General features: G+C 40.4%; 2 protein-coding genes across 4 annotated transcripts; one reads left to right on the top strand and one right to left on the bottom strand.

Annotated features, from left to right (window-relative positions):
• The first annotated feature begins 142 nt into the window (after window positions 1-142).
• On the top strand, window positions 143-15,539 carry clgn (calmegin). Its single transcript, XM_020657411.3, has 15 exons — window positions 143-335; window positions 3,049-3,330; window positions 4,016-4,089; window positions 4,868-4,926; window positions 5,287-5,428; window positions 6,074-6,155; window positions 6,284-6,476; window positions 6,613-6,802; window positions 6,933-7,046; window positions 7,151-7,307; window positions 8,268-8,483; window positions 8,661-8,777; window positions 8,883-9,021; window positions 9,138-9,301; window positions 14,105-15,539. Exons 2-15 carry the CDS (start codon window positions 3,049-3,051, stop codon window positions 14,177-14,179), a joined length of 2,004 nt encoding a protein of 667 aa, XP_020513067.1. The 5' UTR covers window positions 143-335; the 3' UTR covers window positions 14,180-15,539.
• A 90-nt stretch (window positions 15,540-15,629) lies between these two features.
• On the bottom strand, window positions 15,630-23,162 carry scoca (short coiled-coil protein a). 3 transcript variants are annotated; one of them, XM_029281145.2, is made up of 5 exons: window positions 21,041-21,101; window positions 19,443-19,467; window positions 18,973-19,044; window positions 18,787-18,867; window positions 15,630-18,139 (listed from the first exon to the last, which is right to left on the bottom strand). In XM_029281145.2, exons 3-5 carry the CDS (start codon window positions 18,989-18,991, stop codon window positions 17,997-17,999), a joined length of 243 nt encoding a protein of 80 aa, XP_029136978.1. In that variant the 5' UTR covers window positions 18,992-19,044; window positions 19,443-19,467; window positions 21,041-21,101; the 3' UTR covers window positions 15,630-17,996. The 3 variants fall into 3 exon arrangements, with proteins under 3 accessions (XP_029136978.1, XP_020509356.1, XP_020509358.1); XM_020653700.3 differs by lacking the exons at window positions 19,443-19,467; window positions 21,041-21,101 and adding an exon at window positions 22,798-23,162; XM_020653702.2 differs by lacking the exon at window positions 19,443-19,467 and having other exon boundaries at window positions 21,041-21,188.
• Window positions 23,163-26,625: the final 3,463 nt, after the last annotated feature.

Below are 26,625 nucleotides of genomic sequence, written 5' to 3'. Positions count from 1 at the left end.
CATTTCATTAACAGTTTGCCAGATTTCAAAAGATTATTTCATAGCAAGAGAAAAGACACAACAGTGTCTTCGCTCTCTTTATGTAACTTGTGAAAGCTGTCGGTTGGTGCGTGAAGGCACCAGTGCGCATGCGCATTCGCAAAGACTCGCTTGTACCCATCAACCGCTCAGAACCGTTATCCAGACCAGTTATCTACGTTCCATCGTCTCCTAGCGACGACCGTGTCTTCACACTCGTTAACAACGGGACACAGCGAACAGGGTCAGCCCCGAAATATACTTATTAAGAGGAGAAGCAGCGTCGGTGAAGGATTTTATTCCGCAAATAAAACAAGGTTTGTATACTCACTCATTCTCTCCATCCCCTGTGCGACATCACTGCTAAATTAGCAAGCTAACCTTTGCTAACCACTTTCTCCGTGGTCTTACTACATTTTCTCGGTCACCATTGCATAAATATTTTTTTTTTTTAACAATTGTGTTTAGAATGGCAGGTCAAACTAAATAAGTGTACCCTCGTATAAGTCCATTCTGGTACGAGATTAGCATTTGTTATGCTAAGGGTTGCTGTTATGACTGGCGCGTCGCCCTGCTAGTCGGCTAATTAGCCAGCGGAGCAGGTGTTATTCACCTGAAAGAGCCATGTTATCTCCATAACCAGGTCCCGTGACTTTTAAATTATTCATAGCTCTTTGATTTACCTTTTTATAAGCTTGTGTCACAAAGTGATATAAATCAATGAAGCTTATGAATGTGAATGAATGGACGTTACTCCAGTACACATGAACTGAAAAGGCTGTGCAACCTGGAAACTAGATTTTTTTTTTTTTAAAGGGCATTTATTCATAATACAAAATGTACAGTTAGTGAAAAACAGTACAGTCAGTGGGGGACGAGCTGACAGTGGTATCTGCTTCGAAAAACATGGATAGGCTTAGGGCACTATAAGATAAATACTCTATTGGTAACTGTACCCATGTGAATGATTTAAAAGATGTCAATGCAGTTTCTTCACATTTCTGTAGAATCCTGTCTGGATTCTCAGTCACCAATAGTTGTCTCCAGCCTCAGAGTTGTTACCTCTGACTCAGTTCACTTACCCTGAAATACGTGACATGTCATGTGAAACAGAAATGCTGGGGGGATTGATGTATTCAATTACGAAAGGGCTTTCTTTTACTCAGGGCTTTTCATTTTACTGTTTGTCTTTTCTCTAACTGATCCAAAAGTGAAGGGAAATTACTTGCAGACATTTAATGCTCCTAAGCGCATCTTCTTTTTGGGCCCAAGTAGACTGTCTATCTCATTTCTGACTTCCTGTTGAGGACTTTCATCAGGCATGGTCATATTGACAGTGAGCTGGCAAATGTCTACTGTAGGGCCATCGGTTCAAGCATTTAATGCATTAGTCATAGTTTCTGTAGCAAGATAGACTTTTACTGGATGAAGTTGTTATGCCAATGCCAAACACCTAAGCCAAAGGAAGCTGATTTTTGTCTAATCTCTACCCTGGAGCTTTCCTGGCTTGGTTCTACCTTCTGGGGTATAGCCTTCAGTGTCATGGAAGTACACAAGCCTCCACACCCAGGCAAGGTAGCAGCACAATGGGGAAAGAAGGCAAAATACTAAGGGTGGAGGTATGGCTGCTCGATTATGGCAAAAATCATAATCACTATTATTTTGACTGATATTGACATCAAGACTTAGTAAACAAGATTACTCATTGACTTTACTGGACAACATATGAACTATGTTTTTTGATTGTGGTGCTGTACTCTTGCGGCCATAAAATAACATCAAACACTTGGGAACATTTGCCACACATGACAAAACCTATAGACTGAACGAGCGCAACACGGCAGGCGGCACAGTAATCATTTAATCCAGATGTTCCTATTTGTGATTGTGGGGAGGCCAAAATCGTTATTGAAATTGAAACTCAATAATTTCCCAGGGGTGTGAAAGTCCATTGATATAGCTAAAAGGACTAAAATATGAGCTGAAGATATAACCGCTTGCTTGGCTATCCAGCAACAAGTCTATTTCTGTGAGTGAGTCTTTATTTCAGTACCTGTAACAAGCCTTTTTTTAACATGTTGGTAGGCATGTTTTTTATGCTCTCATATAAGGGAAATTGTCATACATACAGTAGCTGTCACCTCTTCCTGCATGAGCTATGTTCAAGATTTATTTTGTATTGTTTGCTTTCAGACCAAACATGCAAATAAGTACAATTTATTCATCTTCAAGAGAGGATGGTTTCAAACAGTACTCTGTGTACATCATCATCTCTCCTTTGTGCTCTTCACAATCCTTCTTGATTTTCCTGGGCTCTCATTAAATCATATAGAACAACAGCAGAATAGAGATTAAAGTTAATAAGGCATTAAGGAAAGCGTGTCTGCAGTGATGCTTTTCCACTTCTTCAGGCCACAACATGAGTGAGCAGCTGTGGCCAGATCAATAGGTCATTAAAGCAGTTGTTTGGTGTAAATGTACCTTTGTTCAGCAGAGACCCTTTAAGGTTTGAAAGGCAGATAAGCACTCCCCCAATGATTGTGATATATTCATTTGCTGTTAAAAAATTAGGAGCGGACCTGATGTTTGTTACAGCACAGATATATCTGACTTCTGCGTCTGTCTTAAAGATTAATCTTGTGTGAGGATGCATTGCTGTAGAAAACAGGCAGACAAAGCGTTTTAAGGAAATGTGTGTAAAATGTGTGAGAAGGTTTTCAACACATCAGGAGACACTGTGTACTAATGTGACCTCAATCTCTCTTGATTTTCCTTTCTCACCCTCTCATCTCTACATCTTTTAACACTCTTATTTTCTCTATTTATATCATTGATCCCCACACTAATATCCTGCTGCTCTCAACAAATAACACACACCTCACTCCCACATGCCTCTCCTCCCCCGCCCCTCCTCCTTTACTCTCCCACACCACACCCTCCGCACACCACTTATCTCTAACCCCCCTATCTCACACTCTGTTCCCCCTGTCTGCTATCACCACACCCCCTTCCTATTTTTACTCTATACAGATGAAGCTGGACCGGGGTTGGATGTGGTGCATGCTGCTCCTTTTCTCTCTGGCTCTGGCAGCTGTGGCAGCCCAGGAGAGTCAGATGGAGGTCGATCTTTCTGATGTAGAAGATAATATGGGCCTGGACGAGGAAGAGTTAAAGGTTCTCATGGGGGAAGAGGAGGAGGAGGAGGAGGAAGACGAGGAGGCCACAGTGATAGATGACGACAACTTTGATGAGGCAGATGTCAAGGCCACTGCAGAACGGGAGGCTGGAACTGATGGAAATGTCTCCTTCCAGGTCAGAGCCTTATGTCAAGTAGGCTGCAGTATGCATTATTTTAAAAATCAATATCGATATACTAACACAAATAAAAACATATAACTAATCCACAATTATACAGTATAGTCAGGGACTATTTTATCTATCTGTTTTCAAATGGACTCCATGTTATACAGTACATGGGATCAGCCATCACAGATAGCCAATGCCTGTTTAGCAAATTGATGTAAAATATTTGTGTTCTTCAATCTTTATTTTTATTAATCCACTCCATAACAAATGTTATCCCAAGACACTTAACAAAAAAACTAGGTGTACACCCTGCTCTTATTTCTTCATATACAGAGACTCAACATTAATCCACCTTGAGAAAAGCACTTTACATTTGTAATTAACAGTAAATTAATAACAAGTTATTACAAATTATGTAACCTAACAAGTTTCAGGTTACATAATTTACATATTAAGCAATACTACAGGTCTGTTGGGCAGTGGGCCCCTGAGGTCCAGTTAGTGTCACATGTGGAACTGAACTATATATTAAAGTTATAGCTCTGGATCAGGAGAAAGTGATCTGTATTTGAAATGTTGATAATGTTTTAACTAGAGTTTGGTGGGGGTTTGGCATTAGCATGCTTTTAAAAAAGGTAATGGGTGATACAAACAGAAATTTACAATACTGGCCTTTGTTTTTGTATACTAGGTAACATACAAGACCCCCATTCCAACTGGAGAAGTGTATTTGGCAGAGACGTTTGATGATGCATCACTGGACAGGTACAGACTGACAACTTGACACCAAGCCCTACTAAAGTGTAACACCCATGGGTGGAAATGGTGAGGGACCCAGGGGAACAAGTCGGGAGGGAATGGCGTAAACCCTTTACGATTTAAAAAATCTAGTTAATGTTTTGTAACGGGGAATTAGCATGAAGCAGGCCCATTCTTAAGCGTGTTCATTTAAACGAACATAATGCAATGTGCTTGAACGCACCACGAAACATGCATCAGTCTTTACAGCCAGTAGGAACGCGTGACACACGGGACGACTGTCTCAACTGCAGTGTTTTCATGTCTCGGTTACAGGTAGGCTATGCTGGAAGCTATCTAGAATATCATTAACATCTGTTGCTGTGCGACCTTTATGTGATCAAATTACTCTGATCACAGCTTTGTCAATTTCAATATGGTACCCACTGATTCAGCAACTGGGCTGTGTGTGTTTTGTACAAAGTGGAGGACACAGGCTGCAGAGTGGAGAAAAGATGGAGATGGTAGTTACTATTAAATGTACAATAATAAATACCATCATGTATAAGGATGTGTATCAGCAAACAAACAAACAAAAAAAGACAGCTCATGCATACTGGCCAAATAAATGGTTAAAGTATAACTCATGAAAATAATCAATTACTCAATCAAGTGCTTGTAACACTCCATAAGTGTTTGATGCATGACAGGACACACGAGCCTCTGGTGGGACTGGGTGGCCGCGATAAACTTACGAGGTGTTTGTGAGTCCAATGTTTCTTGTTTTTGTTTTGGATTTTCACAGATGGCAGCTATCAAAGACTGTGAAGGGGGATGCAGATGAAGAAATTGCCAAATATGATGGTTGGTTGTTGTTGTTTTTTACTCTAATCCAATCATGTGCATATCAGAGCTTTTGCAGAGCTACAACTTTTTGTCTTTCACCTCCAACATAGTTATCTTTTGGATGTATGATGCAAATAAGAGATATTTACTATTATGGGTCCTGTGTTTCTAGTTTTAGTCACCATCCTTGGTGGACTTGATCACCAATGACTCAGCTTGAGACAGTAAAACAATTTGTGTGATGTTGTTGTGTTGTTACTGTGGAATCTCACACATAATTGTTAACCTATTAGGGAAAAAGTTCTCCTAACCAGTTGCAATAATAGCCATGACTGTGAGAATGACACTCAAGTTGTCAATGTCGTTTTTCCTTCAAAGGGAAATGGGCAGTGGAGCAGCTGAAGGAAAACAAAGTTCCAGGAGACCTTGGCCTTGTACTCAAGTCCAGAGCGAAGCATCACGCCATTTCAACCATGTTAAACAAACCGTTTGTCTTCCAGGATGAACCTTTGGTCGTACAGTGAGTTCAAAATCCTAAGCACGTACACAAGATCATTTGTGTTCATTCATATTAAAACATTAGCCCTTTCAAATGTTTGGAAAACCAAGCATTTTAGATGTTTAGTCTCAGCTGGCCATCTGACTCCTGTTGGTGGATGTTTCTCTGCAGCAGGTCGAATGTTGCCATCTGGCTGAATTATCATTATTAATTGCAATAACAATTTTATTTTTCAAGCACATTTCATACAATTGCATTGAGGTTAAAAACACAGCATTATTAACCCAAAATTAACATATTTTTTAGAATTGATGCCAAAATTAATACATTGTAATTTCAGATATGAAGAAAAACAATGAATTCATGCATTTCAGGACTGTATAATTTTTAATGCATGGGGGTCTGATGGACCCTTTGTTGAGGTATCCACAGGACTAGCGGAAAATCTCTTAAGTTGATCTAAGCTTTTTGCCAGTCAATTTCATGAAAATGTTATCTTTGAAATCAACTTTCTTAACCTGCTTCAATTACTCTTGGACAATGTTCTCTGGCACATGGCGTCACCCCGTGCAAATTGGTGTCTTTGTAATCGAGGCACTGAAATAATTATTTTTTTCTTGTGGTCTGAACTGAACACATGTTCATGTTTTGATTTTTTTGTTGCAGGTACGAGGTGAATTTCCAAGATGGAATCGACTGTGGAGGTGCATACATCAAACTCCTCTCTGACACCGACGATCTCAATCTGGTTGGTCTACTCGTTTATATTCTACCTTGCACCATTTATAATGTCTATAAGCAGCCGAGCAGCCGCATAGTCAGAAAAGTCTGACTGTTCACTCTTGAACTTAAACTGTTGTTTCTTCTGCACTGAAGGAGCAATTCCACGACCGCACAGAGTATACCATCATGTTTGGACCAGACAAGTGCGGTGAGGATTACAAGCTGCACTTCATCTTCCAGCACACAAATCCTTTGAACAAAGACGTGGAGGAGAAGCATGCCAAGAGGGCAGATGTTGACCTCAAGAAGTTTTACACTGACAAGAAGACTCACCTCTATACTTTGGGTACGGAGTCTGTTCGTAAAGCATATATAGATGTTCAAAAAGTATCTAAAATGTAACAAAAAATAGTGTGTAATGACTCGTCTACATACTGTTCTCTCTTTGTTTTTAAAATCTGCTTTACTCATTTTTTTACCAGTTCTGAACCCGGACAACAGCTATGAGATGCTCATCGACCAGTCCAGTGTAAGCCGCGGCAGCCTGCTGCATGACGTGGTTCCTCCAGTCAACCCACACAAAGAAATAGATGACCCAAAAGACTCCAAGCCAGATGACTGGGATGAGAGAGCCAAGATGCCCGACCCTGAGGCAGTCAAGCCTGATGACTGGTGACTACAACCTCCAAAAACTATAAGACAGTGCAGCTTTTGTTGCTGATTGGACATGTTTAAAGGTTAGGGCCTTCGTGACCTGGTTCAAAAGAAATCATTGACATGTGTTTGTGTGTTTTCGCCTCAGGGACGAAGAAGCTCTGGCAAAGATCGACGACCCTGATGCAGTGAAGCCAGAGGGCTGGCTGGACGATGAACCAGAGTTTGTGCCAGACCCTATCGCTGAGAAACCAGAAGACTGGTAAATGAACATATTTATCTCCCAAACAAAACGCACAACCAGCCATCAGATTGTGTTACTGTATTTATTCTTAGAAAAACCTTAAAGCTCTCCTCTGTGTGCAGGGATGAGGAGATGGATGGTGAGTGGGAAGCCCCCCAGATTCCTAACCCAGCCTGTGAGACGGCCCCTGGCTGCGGGGAGTGGAAGCGTCCTCAGATCAACAACCCTCAGTACAAGGGAAAATGGAAAGCCCCTCTAGTGGACAATCCCAACTATCAGGTAACTGTAACTCGAAGTTAACTAAGCCAGATGCTATCAAGCTAAGGATTTTTTATTTGACTACATCAGTATAAAAGTTTACTCTAACATGTTGGTATCAGATTAGGCCCCATAATTATTCTATTAACAGTCCCTGTGTATTCTTTTTTTCTATTCATGCCTTTTCACATGCAATAGACTTAGCCAGAGGCATCATGTGTTCATGTTGCCCTTCAATGCATCCCATTTAAGTGAAGCCATATCTCAGGAATACGTTTAAATTAAGATAAAGATTTCTCTGGCCATTATTCTGCTCCCTTTTTTTCAGAACAGGATATCCGGAGCCTCCAGTTGTTCCTGACAATAACCTTAAACATTGCTTCAATCTCAACTCAGATTTGTACCAAACCTTGAATCCATTTTATTATATTTGAGTTATTTTCATTTGTATTCATCTGAGTGGACAATTCCATCTGCAATTGATTGGTGGCAGTTTTCCCCTGCTATAACCCCAGCATACCTGATCATTCCATTTCTGGAAAAAGAATCTACTGACAATAACACGTCAGCAGAGAAATAAGCAGAAAGAGTACTGGTACTGTGTCCCTTCTGAAAATTATTGAAGTATGACAACTGTTAAATGTAAACTTACTTATGTCATTCATTTGTATTTGTTTTTTTTCTATTCTTTTAGATATTTTCAATATAGAAATACGTATATGACACGTTCTGCTGCATTTACAATGTCAATCTATGGGAAAGTGATGTATTTGAACTGCTACTTTACTGGCTGGCAGAGGCGACTTACAGGTTTCAATTCTAGTTCAAAAGAAAAACGTTGAGGAACAAAACTTGAGCACTGAGCCAAAGGACACAGTGTTAACACTACGTGTTACATTCAGCACCTCTGGCCCCGTCGGTGCGAGTGTGCACAAGCTGAGACCAACCTGTGAACTCCTCCTTCTAATTGTTTCTCTCAAGGGAGTCTGGAAGCCGCGCAAGATCGATAACCCGGACTTTTTTGAGGATCTGCAGCCCTTCAGGATGACACCAGTCAAGGCTCTGGGCTTGGAGCTGTGGTCCATGACCTCAGATATCTACTTCGACAACTTCATTATCACGTCTCACAAGGAGGTGGCCGACCGCTGGGCCTCTGACAGCTGGGGGCTGAAGAAGCTGGTGGCCAGTGCTAACGAGGTCAGGATGATTCTTTATGTCATTAGGGACACAGAAATGCACTTTTACTGAGGCTTTCATTGTCACTATGTGCATGACATTGACCTCATTATTATTATTCAGGTAAAGTATTACAACTTCTCACTCTTTACTCCTGATCTGTGGTTTTTTTTTTTTTTTTTTTTTTTTTTTTTTCAGCCGGGGATTTTTGCTCAGCTGACGTTAGCAGCAGAGGAGCGTCCTTGGCTCTGGGTGATTTACATTCTGACAATTGGACTGCCTGTAGGACTGGCTGTGCTCTTCTGCTGGCCAAAGGTAATCTACACCTCATGGGTCATTGATCCACTTCATCTTCTTGATCTCAAAGAAATACACCAGAAAACCCTTCCAAAGCTGACTGTTATCATGTTTGTGTCTCAGAAAACAGAAGATGAATATGTGTACAAAAAGGTGGATGTTCCTCAGACCGAGGTAGAAGAGGAGGATGAAGAAGAAGAGGAGGCAGCCGCAGACGAGGAAAGCAAATCGGCCGAGGCGGCAGATGGAGCAGCAGCTGCAGGTTAGAGAGTCAAACACAGGGCATCACACACACACTGCTGTCGGAGAACTTTACTGCTGCTTTGTTCTAGAGTTCTATTTCCTCGCTGTGACCACATTCACTGTCTGCTCATTCAGAACCAACAGAGGAAACCGAGGAGGGAGAGGAGGGAGAGGAGGAAGATGAGGACGCCGATGCAGGGGGCGACAATCTAGAGGAGGACGATGAGGAAGAGGAGGAAGAGGAGAAAGTAGAAGAGGAAAGCAAAGCTCCTGAGAGAACGTTAGAAGATGACGTTGAGGTTGGTGTCATTGTGAGATTTTCTGACCTGCTCAGCAGCATGAGCCATTGGTGTGAAATAATTCCTGGAATCATGTCGTCTGATTTGACCTTTGTCTTTGTTACGCATCACCTCGAAATGTCAAGTTTTCACATTATCCAAAATGCATCTGGATTAGGATCATACAGTGTGTTATGCTTCAAATGTTCCATAAAACAAACTACAGTTTGATCATTTAGTTTTGTACTAAGGCTTGGCTGGCATGAAACAATTATACCAGAGAGGTAGTAGAGTAAAACTGATATTTATCAACAAGGCAATTTAGAGTCACCAGGAACCTAACAAGTGAGTACCCTTAGTGTACCCAGGTACACACAGGACAGACTCGGTGAGGCAAACACAAAGACCCCTGTCCAGGCGGGGATTCAAACCAGCAACCCTCTTGCTTGGAACTGACAGCGCTAACAACTCTCTATTTTTACTCTATATTAAATTCGATGTCAATCCATCCAAGGAAATACATTCAAGGTTTAAGCTTTTGCAAAATATTCATGTCCATCTGCTTTATTTTGTGACGGATAAAAATGTATCCGTTACTGTTTAAAGAATGTTTAACTATGTGAACAGTATTGAGTGTATTTCACAACAGTACTAAACATGTCATCACTGTACAATAGTTGTTTTTACACATTTACACATCGGAGGTCTTTTAGAGTTTTATCAGCTCCATTTGGATGTGTGCAGGGGCCCTTTCCATGTGAACTGCAAATGAAGTTACTGAGCGACAAGTCAGAACATTGAAGTGATCTGGGCGCCAATTCTGCTCAGTTTAACTGCACAGTGCACAGTTGATGTTTGGAAACACCAAAGTTGCCCAAAATGAGCTTCCTGGATCTGAGTCTCCCACAGACGCAGCTTTGAAAGCTCTCTCTGATTCATACATGTCCATGATCCAGCAGTCCATTCACCAAGATGCTAGGCTACACAGAAACAGCAGAGGGGATAGGGAGCTTGAGTGGCCGGGGTGTTGCATTTTGGGAATTGTAGTATCCAGAGGTGTAAAGAGTACTAATATATTCTACTCAAGTAAAAGTACTGTTACTTTGATGAAATTTTACTTAAGTACTAGTAAAAGTACCAGTTTAAAAATGTATTCAAGTAAAAGTAAAAAGTAACTCATTTAAAATGTACTTTAAGTAAAAGTTACTTCGTTACTTTTTTTAACAACGCGTCTCTCGTGTGTCATGAAAAAGCACGAGAGGATATTAATCTCAAAGTTTTTTTAATTAAAGGCAAAGTTTATCTTTTCAGATGAACATTTTCTTTTCTACCACATTGACAAAAACAAAATATAAATAATGGAATACATATTCAAGGCTTATATGTTCAAGTAATCAGCTGTTTTATGAAGGGAAATGTTTAAACTATTTAAGAAAATACTAAAGGGGACTTTGTCTCAATCATAAACAGTGTAGAGTATTTTAGTGTTTTTAGTTTTGTTATTCTTTGTCTCAAATGCAGCCTCAAAGGCTGATGTAGCTGCAACTAAACCTGAGATGAAAGATAATCCATTTATTGTTTTAAAATGAGCCTGTATGAGAGTATATTAGATGTTTTAGTCTCTGTTTGTTTACCTATTAGCTACTGAAGCTTCTAACTGAATGTGTTTGGTTTGAAGTATTTATTTTCACACATCTGAGATGTGTTAAGTTGCAGCAGCTTATAACACCCAACTTCCTCATACGTCTGCTTTAAAATAAAAGCACATCACAGAGATGGTAATAAGGGACTTTTATTGTGAAAAACTTTCCGGAACTAAATGTGTTTATGGCTCGGAGCTGCAGCAGAGCTGCAGCGGCGATTGTAGTCGCGAACGCTGCAGTGAGAAAGAGCACTCAGCCACTTCTTTGCCCAAGAGTAAGAGCCACAGCCAACTTATTTTAATCATCTTGGACTCAAGACAATAAGACATCAGTTTATAAACACTTTCAGCAGGTAGACCCGCTGTAGTGGAGGTGCTTATCCGTGCTGCATTATACTGAAGTGGCACCGAGCCAAGAAAAGGGTCTCTGTCTCTCTGTCTGTCGTCCAGAGCGATGAAGGAAAATCATTCATAGCAGGCCTATTTTTTTTAAGTCAGTAACTGATGTGCTTTAAAATGTAGCGAATTACAGTACTTAACAGAAAACCTACTTAAGTAAAAGTACAGATTTTAAAAACAACTTAAAAAGTAGTAAGTACAGCAAAAAACTACTCAATTACAGTAACGCAAGTAAATGTAATTCGTTACTTTACACCTCTGGTAGTATCAATATAGGCTATCAGAGGGGCAGTCATGATAAAACTACGACATCATTCCCCAGGCTGGGATTTCAATGATACCAGTATCCTTATCAACTCTTATCAATAGTTCTCTTATTAAAGACATGACATAAAAGATGTTTAAATGTACCGTATTTTCCGCACTATAAGGCGCACTTAAAAGCCTTTAATTTTCTCAAAAAACGACAGTGCGCCTTATAATCTGGAGCGCCTTATATATGGATCAATTGGTTAATTGGTTGATCCATACTGGTTGTACACGGCGCTCAGCGACACTGACTCGGATAATGACGAGAGGGAGCCGGGCATGTTGGATGCCGTACTCGCCCAACTGTTCAATTCGGACACTGAAGAAGAAGAATTCGAGGGATTCGTGGACGGGGAATGAACTGAAAAAGTGAGCTTTACGTGTTATACGTAACTGAACAATGTTGAGTTATGCACTAACGCAGGGGTGCCCAACCTTTTTTGAACCAAGATCTACTTTTAAAGTTACCAGTCTGCCGAGCTCTACCAGTCCACATAGTGAGCCATAGCCTTTACCAACAGCCTACAAACGCATTTAATACTCACACAACAAACAGAAAATAATAAATGAGAGTTCTGTAAAAAATAATGCAGACTACAGACTACAGCAGGCTGCTGTGAGATGATTTTGCTTTTGTTAAATTAGCTGCAGACACGATGAGAGTGAACGGAGTAAAGTCCAACCGACTGTTTGACCGGGTCACGTGTGTTCCCATGAGAGAATGCTGTTCCCTGCTTCAACCCCTAAATTACACTTTCTTTGAAGTGGATTGTGAAAATGTGACATTACAAAGACTGTTTAACCTTAGATAGTCTGCAGGTTTCTGAGGCATTGATTGATCCTGCATCAGGAGCAGAAAATAATTATTTGATAATAATCATCCGCTTAATTACCCAGAGAGATTCAATTCAGTTTTTATTTGTATAGCGTCAACTCATAACAAGTGTTATCTCAAGACACTTTACAAAAAGCAGGTAAAAGACCTTACTCATTGTTATGTTACAAAAAGCAGGTAAAAGACCTTACTCATTGTTATGTTACAAAAAGCAGGTAAAAGACCTTACTCTTTGTCTTTTAACATTACAAAAGAGCAGGTAAAAAAACCTTACTTATTGTTATGTTACAAAAAGCAGGTAAAAGACCTTACTTATTGCTATATTACAAAGATCCGGCCTATCCATCATGAGCACTTTAGCAAAGCAGCAAAAGTTACAGTGGTAAGAAAAAAACTGCCTTATTAAAAGGCAGAAATCTTCGGCCGGATCCCCGGCTCATGACGAAACAGTCTTCACAGGCCTAGACTGCGCCGGGCTTGGAAAGGGATAGGGGGAGAGATGAGATAAGATGCAGGAAGAGGGATAGGGAGCAAGGGGGTGGGGGGAGACAAGTCGTCCATCAACAATCCGGTGGGGAGGGGGGTTGTTCTGGCAAGCTGTCCATCAACAATCCGGTGGGCAGGGGGGGTTGTTTTGGCAGGCTGTCAACCAACGATCTCGAGGAGCCTAAGAGAGATGTGATGTCATTTATAAACCCATCCATGTCTGTGACAGTGTAGTTTATTGGGGAAAATGTTTTTAATGCTTACTGTGTAGGTGTCACATTGTCCTATGTATTGAACACTTAGGTCTGCTCTCAGAAAGAGAGAGAGCTGCAGAGATTGGGAAGCAGGGAGAAGTTTGAAGGTAAAGAGTAGTTTGTGAAAGAGTAGAGAAAAACTTGAGTAAATTAAAAGAGGGAACACACACACACACACACACACACACACACACACACACACACACACACACACACACTATTCTACTGCCCGTATACTGATTTGACGTGTACAGGGAAAGCGAGCTGAAACTTGTTTTTATCAGACTCAAGAAGCAAACTGTAATAGCATGACTAGTCCACTGTGTAGCTGATAGCAGCTCATGGAAGCCTCTGTGCTGCATATGAAGGACTGTTAACGTTAATACCGAGGGAGCACTATTACCCTGAGCTTAACGGTACTCTCAGCACCGGCCAATCAGGTGTCAGTACCAAAAAGTCTTGGTTTTCAGTACCCACCCCCAATGGTGTCTTTTAAAATGAGTTGTTTTGATTTAAAAGGCATGTATTGAACTCCAACTTTAAATGTATAACACCTGGACCTCATCTCTAAACCATGACCATGAGCATTCACCTGTTGCAGTTGGCAGTTGCAGGTATTTGGTACAAAGCTGTGAAACATCAATATAAGCGAATGGTAAGCCATGTTGCTTTCAGACACTCATTAACTCCTCCCCTCTGTTCAGACTATTACCACTCTCTGACAGTGTCCTTGTCCTAATGAACAGTGTGCCCATGGTCAGGGAGTCTGCGCTTGTTCACCTTCAGGAATACTTATTTATATGAATACACTTTGCATTTAAAAGGTATCTAGAAATGTCTCATCCTTTCAATAAAATTCTCTTGCTTTCATATTTCATAATTCTATTTCTGTTCCACAGCCAAAGGAAGGAGGAGACATCGTCGAGGAGAGTCACAAGCAGTCAGTGAGGAAAAGGAGAGTAAGGAAAGACTGATGAGGTGAACCCCATCGCCTGCGGTCTCCTTGCTCACCTGATTTGGCGGAGGTGGAAGGGCCCTCTCTGCTGCTGCTCTCCCCCTCTCTGAGCTGAGCAGCATGAATTTCCTCACACCACCTGGTAGCCCGCAGTCACCCCGGCTGCCCCATTCATATCTCTCCATCCCTACAAATACACCCATAACAGGTCTGCAGTCTCCCACAGCCTGTCCTATCTCACCTGTCCTCCCATCTCCCCCTCTCCTTTCTGCGTGCTTGCTGTACTATCAGATAAATCACATTGAGATGTTGTGCATTTAGCTGTTTTCCCCTCCTCTATCTTAAACTTCTACTCCTTTATCCTTCTCTTCTCTATGCCTTCCTTTTCTAAATGCCTGCCTAAGATATCCCTCCTCTTCCAACTCAGTTCATGTGTTCCTGGTCTCTGTCAGTCTTCTCTCTGAATAAATGCCATCGTTGATCAACCTGAGTATCTCCTCTCAGAGTGAGGGCAGCAGCTGCTCTGCTTTTGTCTACAGTTTCATACCATTTCACAGCCTCTCTTAAGGGCCACATCTCAGAAGTATGACTTTATTCTTGTTCCTTAGTTTAAAAAAAAAAAAATGCTCTCGGACATCGTGTGACAAAGTTCCTTCCTTGTTCAAAATTGTTTGTTCGGGGAGGAGATGAAGCGAAGGTGCACAGAGCAGCTGTTTGAGATGTTGTCATGACATTTCTGCTGATGAATTTCTTGATCTTAAGTTATTAAAAAAATAAAGATGATCTGTTTAGATAGAAGGTAGTTTGTAAAAAAGCAGCAGTGACTTCTTTTTATTTCACTAAGTTATAGCAGAATTGATGATTAGCACTAATAACACTATTTATTTAAATTTGGTTTGAGCCAGTATGGATTTACATGCAGTGTTTGTTTGGAGAGGAATATGAGATACCACTGATGTTTAGATACGGAGCCCAGGTCTGTTTGCATCGTTTCACTGGTGTAAAAGTTAACATTTGAACAATGACTCTGTAAGTGCTTGCCACATTAAAAAAAAGATAATTTCAAATGCCTCGGCCAGCAGATCTCAACATGGCATTGTAATAATGTGTGTTTCTGGATCTACAACCTGTGAAAACGTGTCTCATTCAGTCAGTCTACAGCAGTGCTTTCCTGCATTCTCTTGAATGATGCAGTTCAGATACTGGACTGTTGCTTCGGGATGATGCTAATGATGCATATTTATTTGTTTTATATTATTGTCTCAAGCTTTCGTAGTTTATGATTTTGCCAGGTGATGGCAGATATCCCTGTTTACATTTTTTTTGTTTTTGCAAAGTGTACATTGCTAATGAAAATAAACTATTTAATACAAAATACTTGTCAAAAGTATGAGGCACATATTTCATTTATTTCTATGCATTCTATCACCAATCAGAAAGTGTAGAAGAGACAAAAGACGCAGACGGGAGTGATTTTAGGGTTTTATTAAAACAAAAATGTTTAAAGCAACATTGTAGTGTCTACACACGGAGAAGTTGGTACCAGGGTGTGTGTAGATGGGGCATATTCAGCATGCCAGGAAGAAATCAATGTAATACTTTTATACAACTGTTAAAATATCAAAATTACCTCAATAAATTACAGCATATACAGTTTGTAGCCTTGTTATATCCAGTTCCTCCCTTTTTGAAAGCACCACAGTAACATGATAACAGGTGGATTCACGACTTTCAGACATTGAACAGAATACTTTGACTTTAAAGGGAATATGAACCTTTAAAAACAACATGATTCATCATCCTGTACATCCACCTTCAGCCCTTTCTTATTCTCATCTACAGCAGCAGTGTCATAGGAGGACACACCCTCACTCTGCTGCTCAGTTTACAGTCAGACCAACCCTCCATCACCTGATGGATTGCAGGCTTGGCTGAGAGGGATCAATAGCACTCAAGGCCTCTTCACTGCTTTCTGTCTTGCATGCAGGCTTTGCCTCTGCATTTATGACCCTTCTCCTTTGTCGCTCTCATGTTACAGTTTGGGTCACAACACTCAATTATGAAACAATGCAGAGAAAGGGCAACACACATGTTTTAAGTACAGAAAGTAAGGTGTCATTGTGATAATAAAAATAAATGCATAAAAACATCAGTGATGTTAGTTAAGACCCAAATTCCTGTGCTAATAGATTTTAGTTTCTCTTTGCTTTCACTTCCGCTTGCAGCACTTACAGTATATGGACAACACATATTCTGCTTAGTTGTAAATTCCAATTTTACTGTTAGCATAGATGTTAAAAGTATTCCAGAAGTGTTTTTAGGTTAATAAATGTCAGTGTTTTAATGAATGCTTATTTAGATATAACACTATATGTTTCAACTACATGGCCCCTGGTGCTTGTCCATGTCTCACATGTACTGTAGGTGTATGCTAACATATGCATACAAGTCACCGTATATACAAAAGTCATACAACTCAGACCTAATCAAAAAGATGTTTTAACCTCTTTTTATAAAAGTTTAATCGTGAAGTGGGTCATTGGGATGGCCAGATTTCTTTTTGCTACCACCATGTTTCTGTCTGTTCCAGGAAAACCGTTCTGTTTTCCTGGGAAAACAGAAAGGCCAATAAAGTACTCTAAATAATAAGAGAACACATATTTGTATTTGTTTTAACAAAGTGGTTTGGCCAAATCTAGTACAAGGTTGTGTTGTATGTTTAATGAGATCTACAGCACTCACAACCAGCAAAAAACAATCTTACTTTACAAAATGCAACTCTAAAGGTAGAACTGGTGTGCCATGAAAAAATATGATCCTGTATGTTTTAGAGGAGAATATTTATTCTAACCTGAGAGAAACTATCAAATTGAGACTATACATGATTAGTGCTTCTATTTTTTCTTTTGAATAAGTGACTAGATCTTAACAAGGCCAGTTTTTTACATTTGATGTTGATGGTTCTAATTAATTTTAACTGGAGTAATTAGGTCCCTGTTAGCACAGTTTCCAGTTTGACCTGTATCTTATATTAACTTTATAGTGGTAGCATTTCTATTTCAAGCATCTTTACACCTTCTGCTGCTAACTTATAATTGATTTGAGGCCATACATGAGATGTGCAAATCTTTCAAACCAAAGGAAACCCATTCAGGAGATCTATTTGTTCTCATCCATGTGATCTGTATACCATCAGCATTCTTAGTAATACTGTTTAGTTTGTTTGCTTCAAACGGGGGAATACATAGATGGCAAGATGACATCCAAAACCTGCCAAAAAACTCAGATCCAGCTGATGCAGACACACATTTACAAAGATAAATAAAAGAAACCAGACATTAAATTCAGGTTATTTGTAGTATTTGATGGGTTGTTTCAGCCCAACACAGGTCAGTTTGAGACAGAAACTAGTCCTCAAACAGAAAACCAGGCAGGTTAAATGGGTTAACAGGATATATTAGAGTTTGCAAAGGAGCTTAAAGAAGAAACTTAAGGTAAAAAATGACCCATAACCACTTCATATACTTCTTGTTTTTGTGTAAGTAAATAAAGGTTAATGTCTACCTGGTTTGTAGTGTGGAGAGGAAGCTGCTACAGAACAGACCCAGGCCAGACTAACATGAAATGTATCTTTTTCTGAGCCTGCAGGATGGGTTAAAGGATCAGTTTATGTTTTGGATTATTAAATAGTTATTTTCTGCTCAGGTAAGGGGGCTCTCTCTGTTAAAGAAAAAAAAAAAAGAAAACGCCCAGGTCTGTCGACAAAACTAAACTCTCTCCATGTCTCCATGGTGGGGTTTCCTCTCCCAGCTATTAGCAGAAGACTTGAAGGTACCTCACTTCCGTTTGCTCTTGGTGTCAGTGGTCTGGAAGACGCTGGAGGCAGACATGAGGTTCTCGATGTACTGACCAAGGACCTGGTTCTCTGACTTTAACTTCAGGTTCTCTTCCTTGACTGCGTCGACTCGTGCTGACAGATCTAAATGAAAACAAGGAAATGGAACGATTAGAAGTGACAAAAAAAAAGAAAAAAATGTAGAAAAAATCCTGTCTTGACAGGTTTATGGTTCACAATGGATTATGTTGAAAGATGAGGTGCACGGATAGCACACTTACTGCATCCTCTTTCATTTGAATGCATCAGAGGCTCAGCGTGTGTACCTAGCAACATCACTGCATAAAAATTAATGCAATGCAGCTTAGGTAGGTTTAAGGCACCCCCCCACACAGTTGTTTTGCCCCTCGGTTTGCCTGGCAAACTGCAAACCGACAGGTGAACTGATTCAGATAGAACTGATCCTTACTGACCTAAAAAGCCTCTGCATTTATCTCATAAGCTCCATGGCCAGAAACGTGGTCAAACTAGGATAAATATTAGAGATACTTTCAAACACAGAGAGAGGTTAGAACCCAAAAAGGTTTCAAGATCAATGCAGAGCTGGTTTAATACTGAAACTTCACTGTCTGACATGGCAGATAGTACCCATTTTAAACTCTAAGTGGCAGAGTTACATACTGCTCCTTTAAGTAAAACTGGTCCTTCCATTGGGCTTTAAAAGATACAACACTACATTCACCTTTAGGTTTCAATATACAACAGTAACAATGAGAGCGTCTGTGTTTTACCTTCAAGTGTGTGCTGAAGTTCCAAAACTTGATTTATTAACCTCGTCTTCTCCTCCATCTCCACCTGGTTCTCCATGTCTCCTGAGACAAAAACAAAGACTTCTTATCTTTAAACACATAATGTCATTACTCCTGCTTATTAATGTCTCACATATTATTCTTCACTGATGCAAGAAGCAAACTCACCATCTATGTCACAGTTCATGATGAAAAGCTCGGTCTCCTGTTTCGTATACAGGGCTACACGTCCACTGTCCACTGTGAGAGGAAAAGAACAAACAATGTTAGCTCCATTAAGCAGACATACTACGTATGATAGGATGTTATGACAGAACTAATATTTCAGTGATCTTTGCTTTGATCCACTTCTCTTTTAATATTTAAGACTGGGGCTTGTTTCCCTGGAAGTTGGTCAATCAAAGTGCTACCCAACTCAGATCCTGACATCTGCTTTAGCCATCAATTAGTAGGTGATGGCCTTAACCAGTGGTTCTCAACTGGGGGATGGGGACCCAAAAATGTGACGCAGAGCCATTTTTGGTGGGTCATGGACACGTGAATGGAAAAAGTTTGTTGCAAATAGTTTATGTAACACTTGTATTTAGGAGGACATGTTTCCAATGGAGCAGTGTGTAGTAGTAGGGTGTAGTTCGTACCACTCAGTAGATCGCTGTAATTCACCTTAACAGCAAAAGAACAAAAATGAGAAATCTAAAGATTGTTTTCATGCTGGCAGTTTAGCATTGTGAAACACAAATAAGATACAGAATACACAGGTAAAATGAGTTTTATCCTCAGTCTCGTGTGCAGCAAAGTGATGGCACACAAAAATATGAAGCCATCCAAACTGAAAAGACATTTAGAAAATGAAAATCGGCTTATATAAACAAACCTTTTGAGTTCTTCCAAACTGTTTTCAGTCTTGGGGACAAACTATCGTTCGTTGGATCATTTTGACTGGGATTAAGTAGGTGGTGGTGGGTCCAGATTCTAGACCATTAACTGAAATATGAAATATTACCTTGCTTTTTTAATTTGTTGCTCAATATAGATGTATTTTTTTGTTCGAGGTGGCGTGCCTTGACTTTCTATGTGAGGCACAGACATATCTGTTGTAAACAGAATAACTGAGCTTTCTAGTTAAGTCTGGGTTTTAGCTATGAAAACAAATGTTTTACATAGGGATGGGTGGGTGGGCACTCAAAGGGGGATAGCCATAACATGCAAGTGAATAATAGCAATACATAGTTGACATAAATTGGTAAGAAGACTTCAGTCATATGGACGTGTGTGGCATCTTGGCCTTCAGCTCCCAAGTCAGCCCAAGATTAGATCAACAACAATATCAATTCTGATATTTGATATGTGGTGTCTCTCAATCCTACCAATATATATTGATAAACATGATCTTACATCTGTGTTTCTAATTACTTTTAGTCTATACCATTAACCCTATGGTGTACAGTTGTCAACTGTGTGAACAGACAGCAGACACCGCACCCATCAGCAAACTGAGGCCAAGTAGTGAAACTGCTGACCAGCTAAATATCACAGGATATGGTTAGTCGTGATAGTGTCGTTTTGTCTTTTTAAACAACCTGATGTTTGTTGACCCTGAAGCAACAAATAAACCACAGAGTTCAGTCAAATCAAGTCGTTTTCGTGTATCTCTTCTAAAGTTACTCAAAGAAACGGAGTTCCTGTCTCTGCTGAAGTCTAATTTAACATGATCATCATTTCGTCTTCCTGCAGATGGGACATCTTCCATCTTCATCCCGAACTGGTACTAACAATATTTATGCTTTCCCTAAACATCTGTAGGTAAACTTCCTGAATCTGTAAAACGCAGACATAAACAGAATAACATGGTGAGAGTAACATGGTGAGAGTAACATGATACTGACAGCAGAGACATGTCCGATAATGGACGCACACTAGATAAATAGCTAACTAAGCTAACTGTATCTTTGGGTAGCTACACCGGCGCAGCTGCAACATTTTAAACACCAAAATGCGCAGCAAGTGCCACAATTAAAACAACCAAAACTCTGTCGTTTACTAAGGCTTATATTTAAAGATACTCGTTGGTAATACATTTCATAAAAAGCCAACGGGAGAGGCTAAAGCTCCCGTTGGCTGTTACATGCTAACTACTGCTTTGCTAACTAGCTTCAAATGTAAAACCTGCTGGGGTTTAGCTTCACAAAGATATCTGTCGCAGAAATAACCTAGCTTAGCACATGTTTAAACTTACCTAAAGAAATAACTGTCTCCTCCGTATAGCGGAGTTACCCTGCACACTGACCGGAGGCTCTGTGATGATGATGAAGATGATGTCTGGTTACTTCACCCATCAACAGCGTCAGCATGACGTCACGCTCTGTATATGAACACACCGCCCGACAGGGGGCGCAGCCACGCACTCACACTACAGTGTTAACAAACAGATGCACACAGGCGTTCACAGACAGGCTGAGCAGCAGCTGACCAGCACTGTCATCATGTTGTTTAGTGCAGCTTTCTGTCCATCTGGCCATATGGAGTGGTCACCTGTATGAACTTAATATACAGTACTGTGTAGGCTATGTGTTTGGTATCCTTGCATCCTTCGCTCTGAGTCCATCTGCTGCTATTTGTTATCCTGTACCCCAGAAACACTGCAGCTTCAGCCCGTAGCTCTCTACAATCCAGTCTCTACAGCTCACACATAGCTCTGTATATATATATTTATTTCTCGTTTACTGCACATAGTTCTGTTTACATCTGGTCACTACTGCACATAGTTCTGGTTACATCTGTTTACATCTGTTAGTCCGATCACTGTCCACTTATATCTACTCCTTTATATTTTGTATTTTGAAGTTAAGTTTAAGCTTTAAGTTGTATTTAAATTGACACTTTATATTTAGGTTAAAATGTTTCGTTTACTTGCACTGTTGTTAATTTACTGCTCTGTGGGACTTTGAATTGCCCCCCGGGGACAAATAAAGTTTTTTGAATTTAATTGAATCTACTGACTGTTCACGGTAGGCTACTTTCAAATCTTTCAGAATGACAATACAGAGCTTTGAGCAAACAAAGATACTGACTTTGGACCAAAATTCATGAAATGGGTAAAACAACGTTCTATTTTGGTTGCTCCTTAACTGCTGGATTTGTAAACAAACAAAAAAAAAACACATGAATACATAGGCTATATAGTAAATTGATCGAGGAGGAGTTTGATGAATCAATCTATTGAAAAATGGACACATTCACAACATCTTATATTCCATATTTTAAAAAAACACACAGGCCTATATGTCAGCACATCCCAGTAAGAAGTTTTGTTTTTGTTTTGTTGAATGAAGGACAGAACTGTGTTATTTGCAGAGTTTGCATGAAACACCGTGTCCAATGAAAATGTCAGAAAAAGATTCTTCAAGATATATCTTACCAGCGGCTGCAGAAGACAACATTATATCAATGTTGTCTTGTTATAGACAACATTGTGGACAACATGCTCAGTCAAAATCACTGAGCATGTGTGGGGAATAAAAGTTTAGCAGATGTGCAGTGAATAGCATTAAAAAAGCAATGCAGCTTTTGTTGGAGCCACACCTCAGTCCTGTCCCAGCACAACACACTAACATAACCACTCTGGTTTTACAAGGTATTTCTCTCCACATTGTTGCCCTTTGTTCGGTCACATGCTAACTGCTAACTGTTATTAAGTGCACTGTTACTTACAACAGAAACAAGATATTGCTACCAAAAAAAGAGGGGCTTAGTTTGATGAAATGCAGATTTCAGCACTGTAGTCGCTCATCACCTGAGGAACATGCTCTATATCAGAAGAAGTGTTTGATGGTTTCTTTAAATAAATTACAAATATTACATTCTACTTGTTTTAGAATGGAAGTCATTAAAATACTCTGACTGGCTCCTCAGTTGCTGGTAAAAGAGATAGCCTAAGTGCTAGAGTTTGTTTTCATCCCACAAAAAGTCAAGGACAGAGAATGATAGCTTTACCTGTGTCGTCTCCTAGAGAGATGTTAGTGAACGTCCCATCATCCTCCTCGTCTACTTCTGCCTCCATGACCTGAGCCTCCTTTTTTTCCTCCAGCCTTCTTCCCTTTTGGTTTTTACCTCAAGGAGTCATTGATTAGTATCTGCGCTTCTTTTGTCTTTCTCTGTTTAATCTTTGCTCTTGTTTTGTCTCTCTTCCTCTCTACTTGTCTGCCGGCCCTGCCTACACACACACACACACACACACACACACACACACACACACACACACACACACACACACACACACACACACACACACACACACACACACACACACACACACACACACCTGCTGCCGAAGCCTTCACACTGTCACGGTTACCTGCTCTACCTGACTGGTGGCTCAGGTTACAGACCTGTCAGGGGAATTGGTCTCCATGGAGACCACTGGACCAAAACATAAGGTAGACTGGCCCAGCAGGAAAACTATCAGGGGTCAAAGTTCCAGTCTGCTTGCATGTAACACTCACACACACACACACACACACACACACACACACACACACACACACACACACACACACACACACACACACACACATTAACCTAAAAAGAGTGTGTGCTGATAATGAGGGCATGTAAATACAGTCTGATGATCTATATATTCGACTTTGCTCAACAAACTGAACATCACAAACTCACAGTGCTGAATGAAGCCGTTTTTTTCTGTAATTACTCCCACTTCTTTCGCACGCTTTGATGACGTCTCAGTGAAATGACAGAAGAGTACGTGAAACCGGTTCCTTCACATCTCTGTGAGCAGCCTGCACTCTGGTGGTCAATGTGGAACACTGCAGGTCAGTGACAAACATCAGAGACTCCATGTTTCACTGGAGACAACCTGCAGTGACGCTGCAGTTTACACACACCAGCAGACCTGGAGCTCTCCTGGTCTCTGGATTTATGTTCCAGTTCAAACACTGTATTATAAGATGGAATGACAACTAGTAATATTATGTTTATCACAAAAAGACCTACAGAAATACCTGGCCAGCAGAAAATGATAGCACTGCGTGGTTTTGTGTTTACATCTGCATTTGTCTGTGTGTTTATTGGTTTGAACATTTATGTGATCATAATATTCTGCACAAAGACATCTCTGATAAGAGGGGTAAATGTTGTTAAACGTTCCACACTTCAGGATTTAACCAGGTGAGCTCAGGCTTTACCTTTTTTAGCTTCCCAAAAGAATTGTACCGACTGGCTGCATTATATATTTAATTATTTTCTAATGTTTTAATAATATAAAAATTGTTCAAATGTTTTAATACTTTTTATGGTTTGCTTTGTTTTTTTTCCTTTTCTTTATTTTATTTTGCTTTGCTAATCTTACACTGTTGTTGTGTCTTTGTCAATACCTTTTAGAAGAATCATGTACGTCTGGTTTTGAAAGGCATGATTAAGGTCTTATTATTTTAGTGGCTTATTGCCACTTTCTACATATGTGTGCGTTGGTGCATGTGTTGTTGTGCACGTTTGGGTGTGCTTGCTTGCATGTGTGCATGAACATGTGTGTGTCTCTGGTTGCATTTAAATTGCAGAGGGTTCTTCTGCCACATATAGTGGAGAAGGAGATGACATTTATAGGGACATTTATAGAGCCCAGCTGCTGATCTCAGATCAGCTTTATCACTCACACTGTATAATGACGACACTGCCAAATAAACTTGGCAGATGAGTCCCACAAACAGTCCAGAGGAAAGCAGAGAACAAAAGGCTCAAAGTGAACAGGCTGCTGGAGGATGATCAGTCATTGTTCAGAATGAAGATCTGAGTATAAAGGTGAATGTCTTAGTGTCCTGTGTCTGTATGTCTGTGTGATGCTTTATGAACAGTGTGAGGTTGTAGCACACAGAGAAGGTTTGACCCCTACACAACCTGGAAGCAGGCCACTGAACCTCACTGCACACACACACACACACACACACACACACACACAGATACACACATGCATGCGTGCACATAAACACACACACATTGCAGTCTGATTTTCTGACCTTTATTCTTGCCCCTTTGTGTGTGGTGAACAGTTTCCCTAATTTGTATATTGAGCACACTTTTGCTTGTTGTTGAAATCTGCAAGCAGTGTGGTCTTTCTCTCCTTCTCTTTGTGTGTATGTGTTTGTGATTTGTTGTTAATTATTGCTGCGCAGTGACTTCCAGGAACCAGATCAAGATCTGTACCAGGATTAGCTGCATACACAACTTTAGAGAGAGAGGAGTGTGTATGTGTTGGTGTGACTGTTCTCTCCCCTGTGATAGTCCACAGACCAGATGCCCACTTTGGCACCAACACTCTGCCAGTGTTATGCTAGGCATGGGGCACACACACAGTACATGTGCATACACAAATACACACTGACACACACACACACACAGGGAGGAGAAGAGGCTGTAAAAGAGCACTCGTCCATCTGTCCATCTCCAGGCTACTCTGGTACCGAGCACATCAGCATGTTTGTGTCTCCCAACTGTGTCCTCAACAGTGTGTGTGTGTGTGTGTGTGTGTGTGTGTGTGTGTGTGTGTGTGTGTGTGTGTGTGTGTGTGTGTGTGTGTGTGTGTGTGTGAGTGTGTGTGTGTGTGTGTGTGTGTGTGTGTGTGTGTGTCTTTATGAAAGTCCAATAATGAATCTCTGTGGAGTGTAAGCTAAATTCAGCTCTGTGAAAAAAAATATTTCCCTTTATTAACGGTATTTTTTTTCCAACTGAGTGATAATTGAAATCAAATCACACAAATCTCAGATGAACTTTTCTGTCTGTAAATTGTCTGTTTGAACCCCATCACTGTTACTCACATGCATGTTGTTCAATTTGAACCACTAGTTAAGTTTAATGAAAATGTTTGTTTCTTGAATGAATATCGACTATTTCTTCCATTTATGTTTGTAAAGTATAATTACACATATTATGAGTATACTTTCTCACACAGTCCACTAACTTCAACACCTTTCATATCATTTCAGTTGGTTTACTTTCCATAGGAACATGAAAGTAGCATAATGGATGACTTTCAGGGGGCATAAGGAACTCCATTAGAGGTCCCAGTGACTCAAACTTGGTTCAAAGTTAGCGGCCATAACAACCATGCAATCTTTGCAAAGCTGCACCGTGAAGCTGCACCTGTGAGCAGTGCTCACCTCTGCACCGTGAGCACTGCTCACAGGAAGGAGGTTCCATTGCCTCTCTGTGTGGAGCTTGCATGTTCTCTCTGCGCCTGTGTGGATTCTCTCTCCAGGTACTCCGGCCTCCTCCCACAGGCCAAAGACATGCTCCTTATGAGGTCAATTAGTGTCTCTAACTGATTGTCTGTCTCTGCAGTATATGTCGACCCTGTGATTGACTGGTGAACAGTCCAGGTTGTAGCCCAGGAAAAGCAGCATAGGCTACTGGATGGATGATGGATTGTTATCATAAATAAAAGTTCCATATTCTAAAATCTATCTTTTACTGTAGTATTTACAAGCTGCCATTGCAAAGTGTGTACTAACTAAATGAATGAAGTATTTTTGATTGTGTGCAGGGTGCATAGATTGATGACATACTACGTTGTTATAACATGTTTTCCTAAACTTTGGACAAAATGTATAGTCTGTAGTGTCAAGTTCAAATATTCCTGAAAAATGTTTGCTATGAAGAGAATTCTCAAAGCTCACCAGGGATGCTGCACAGCAGTTCAGACTAAGCAACAAATCTTCTGTTGCACAACTACCTTTCTCTGTGAACTTCATCAAGGTTGGGGGATTTACTAAATCATTTCCAGGTTTTCTATTAGCTATGGAGGTATAAATA

The sequence above is a fragment of the Labrus bergylta genome, chromosome 1 (assembly GCF_963930695.1).
Source record: "Labrus bergylta chromosome 1, fLabBer1.1, whole genome shotgun sequence".
NCBI lineage: Eukaryota > Metazoa > Chordata > Actinopteri > Labriformes > Labridae > Labrus > Labrus bergylta.
The sequence above is the reverse complement of the archived record's forward strand: the minus strand, read 5'-3'. Positions and strand labels throughout refer to the sequence as shown.

Coding starts and splice junctions, on each gene's coding strand:
- clgn (XM_020657411.3), top strand. CDS start 3,049: ATGAAGCTGGACCGGGGTTGGATGTGGTGCATGCTGCTCCTTTTCTCT. Junction 7,308..8,267: donor TGGACAATCCCAACTATCAG/GTAACTGTAACT, acceptor GTTTCTCTCAAG/GGAGTCTGGAAGCCGCGCAA. Junction 8,778..8,882: donor TGCTCTTCTGCTGGCCAAAG/GTAATCTACACC, acceptor TTTGTGTCTCAG/AAAACAGAAGATGAATATGT.
- scoca (XM_020653700.3), bottom strand. CDS start 22,864: ATGGAGGCAGAAGTAGACGAGGAGGATGATGGGACGTTCACTAACATC. Junction 18,868..18,972: donor CATGAACTGTGACATAGATG/GTGAGTTTGCTT, acceptor TTTTTGTCTCAG/GAGACATGGAGAACCAGGTG. Junction 18,140..18,786: donor ACTTCAGCACACACTTGAAG/GTAAAACACAGA, acceptor GTTTTCATTTAG/ATCTGTCAGCACGAGTCGAC.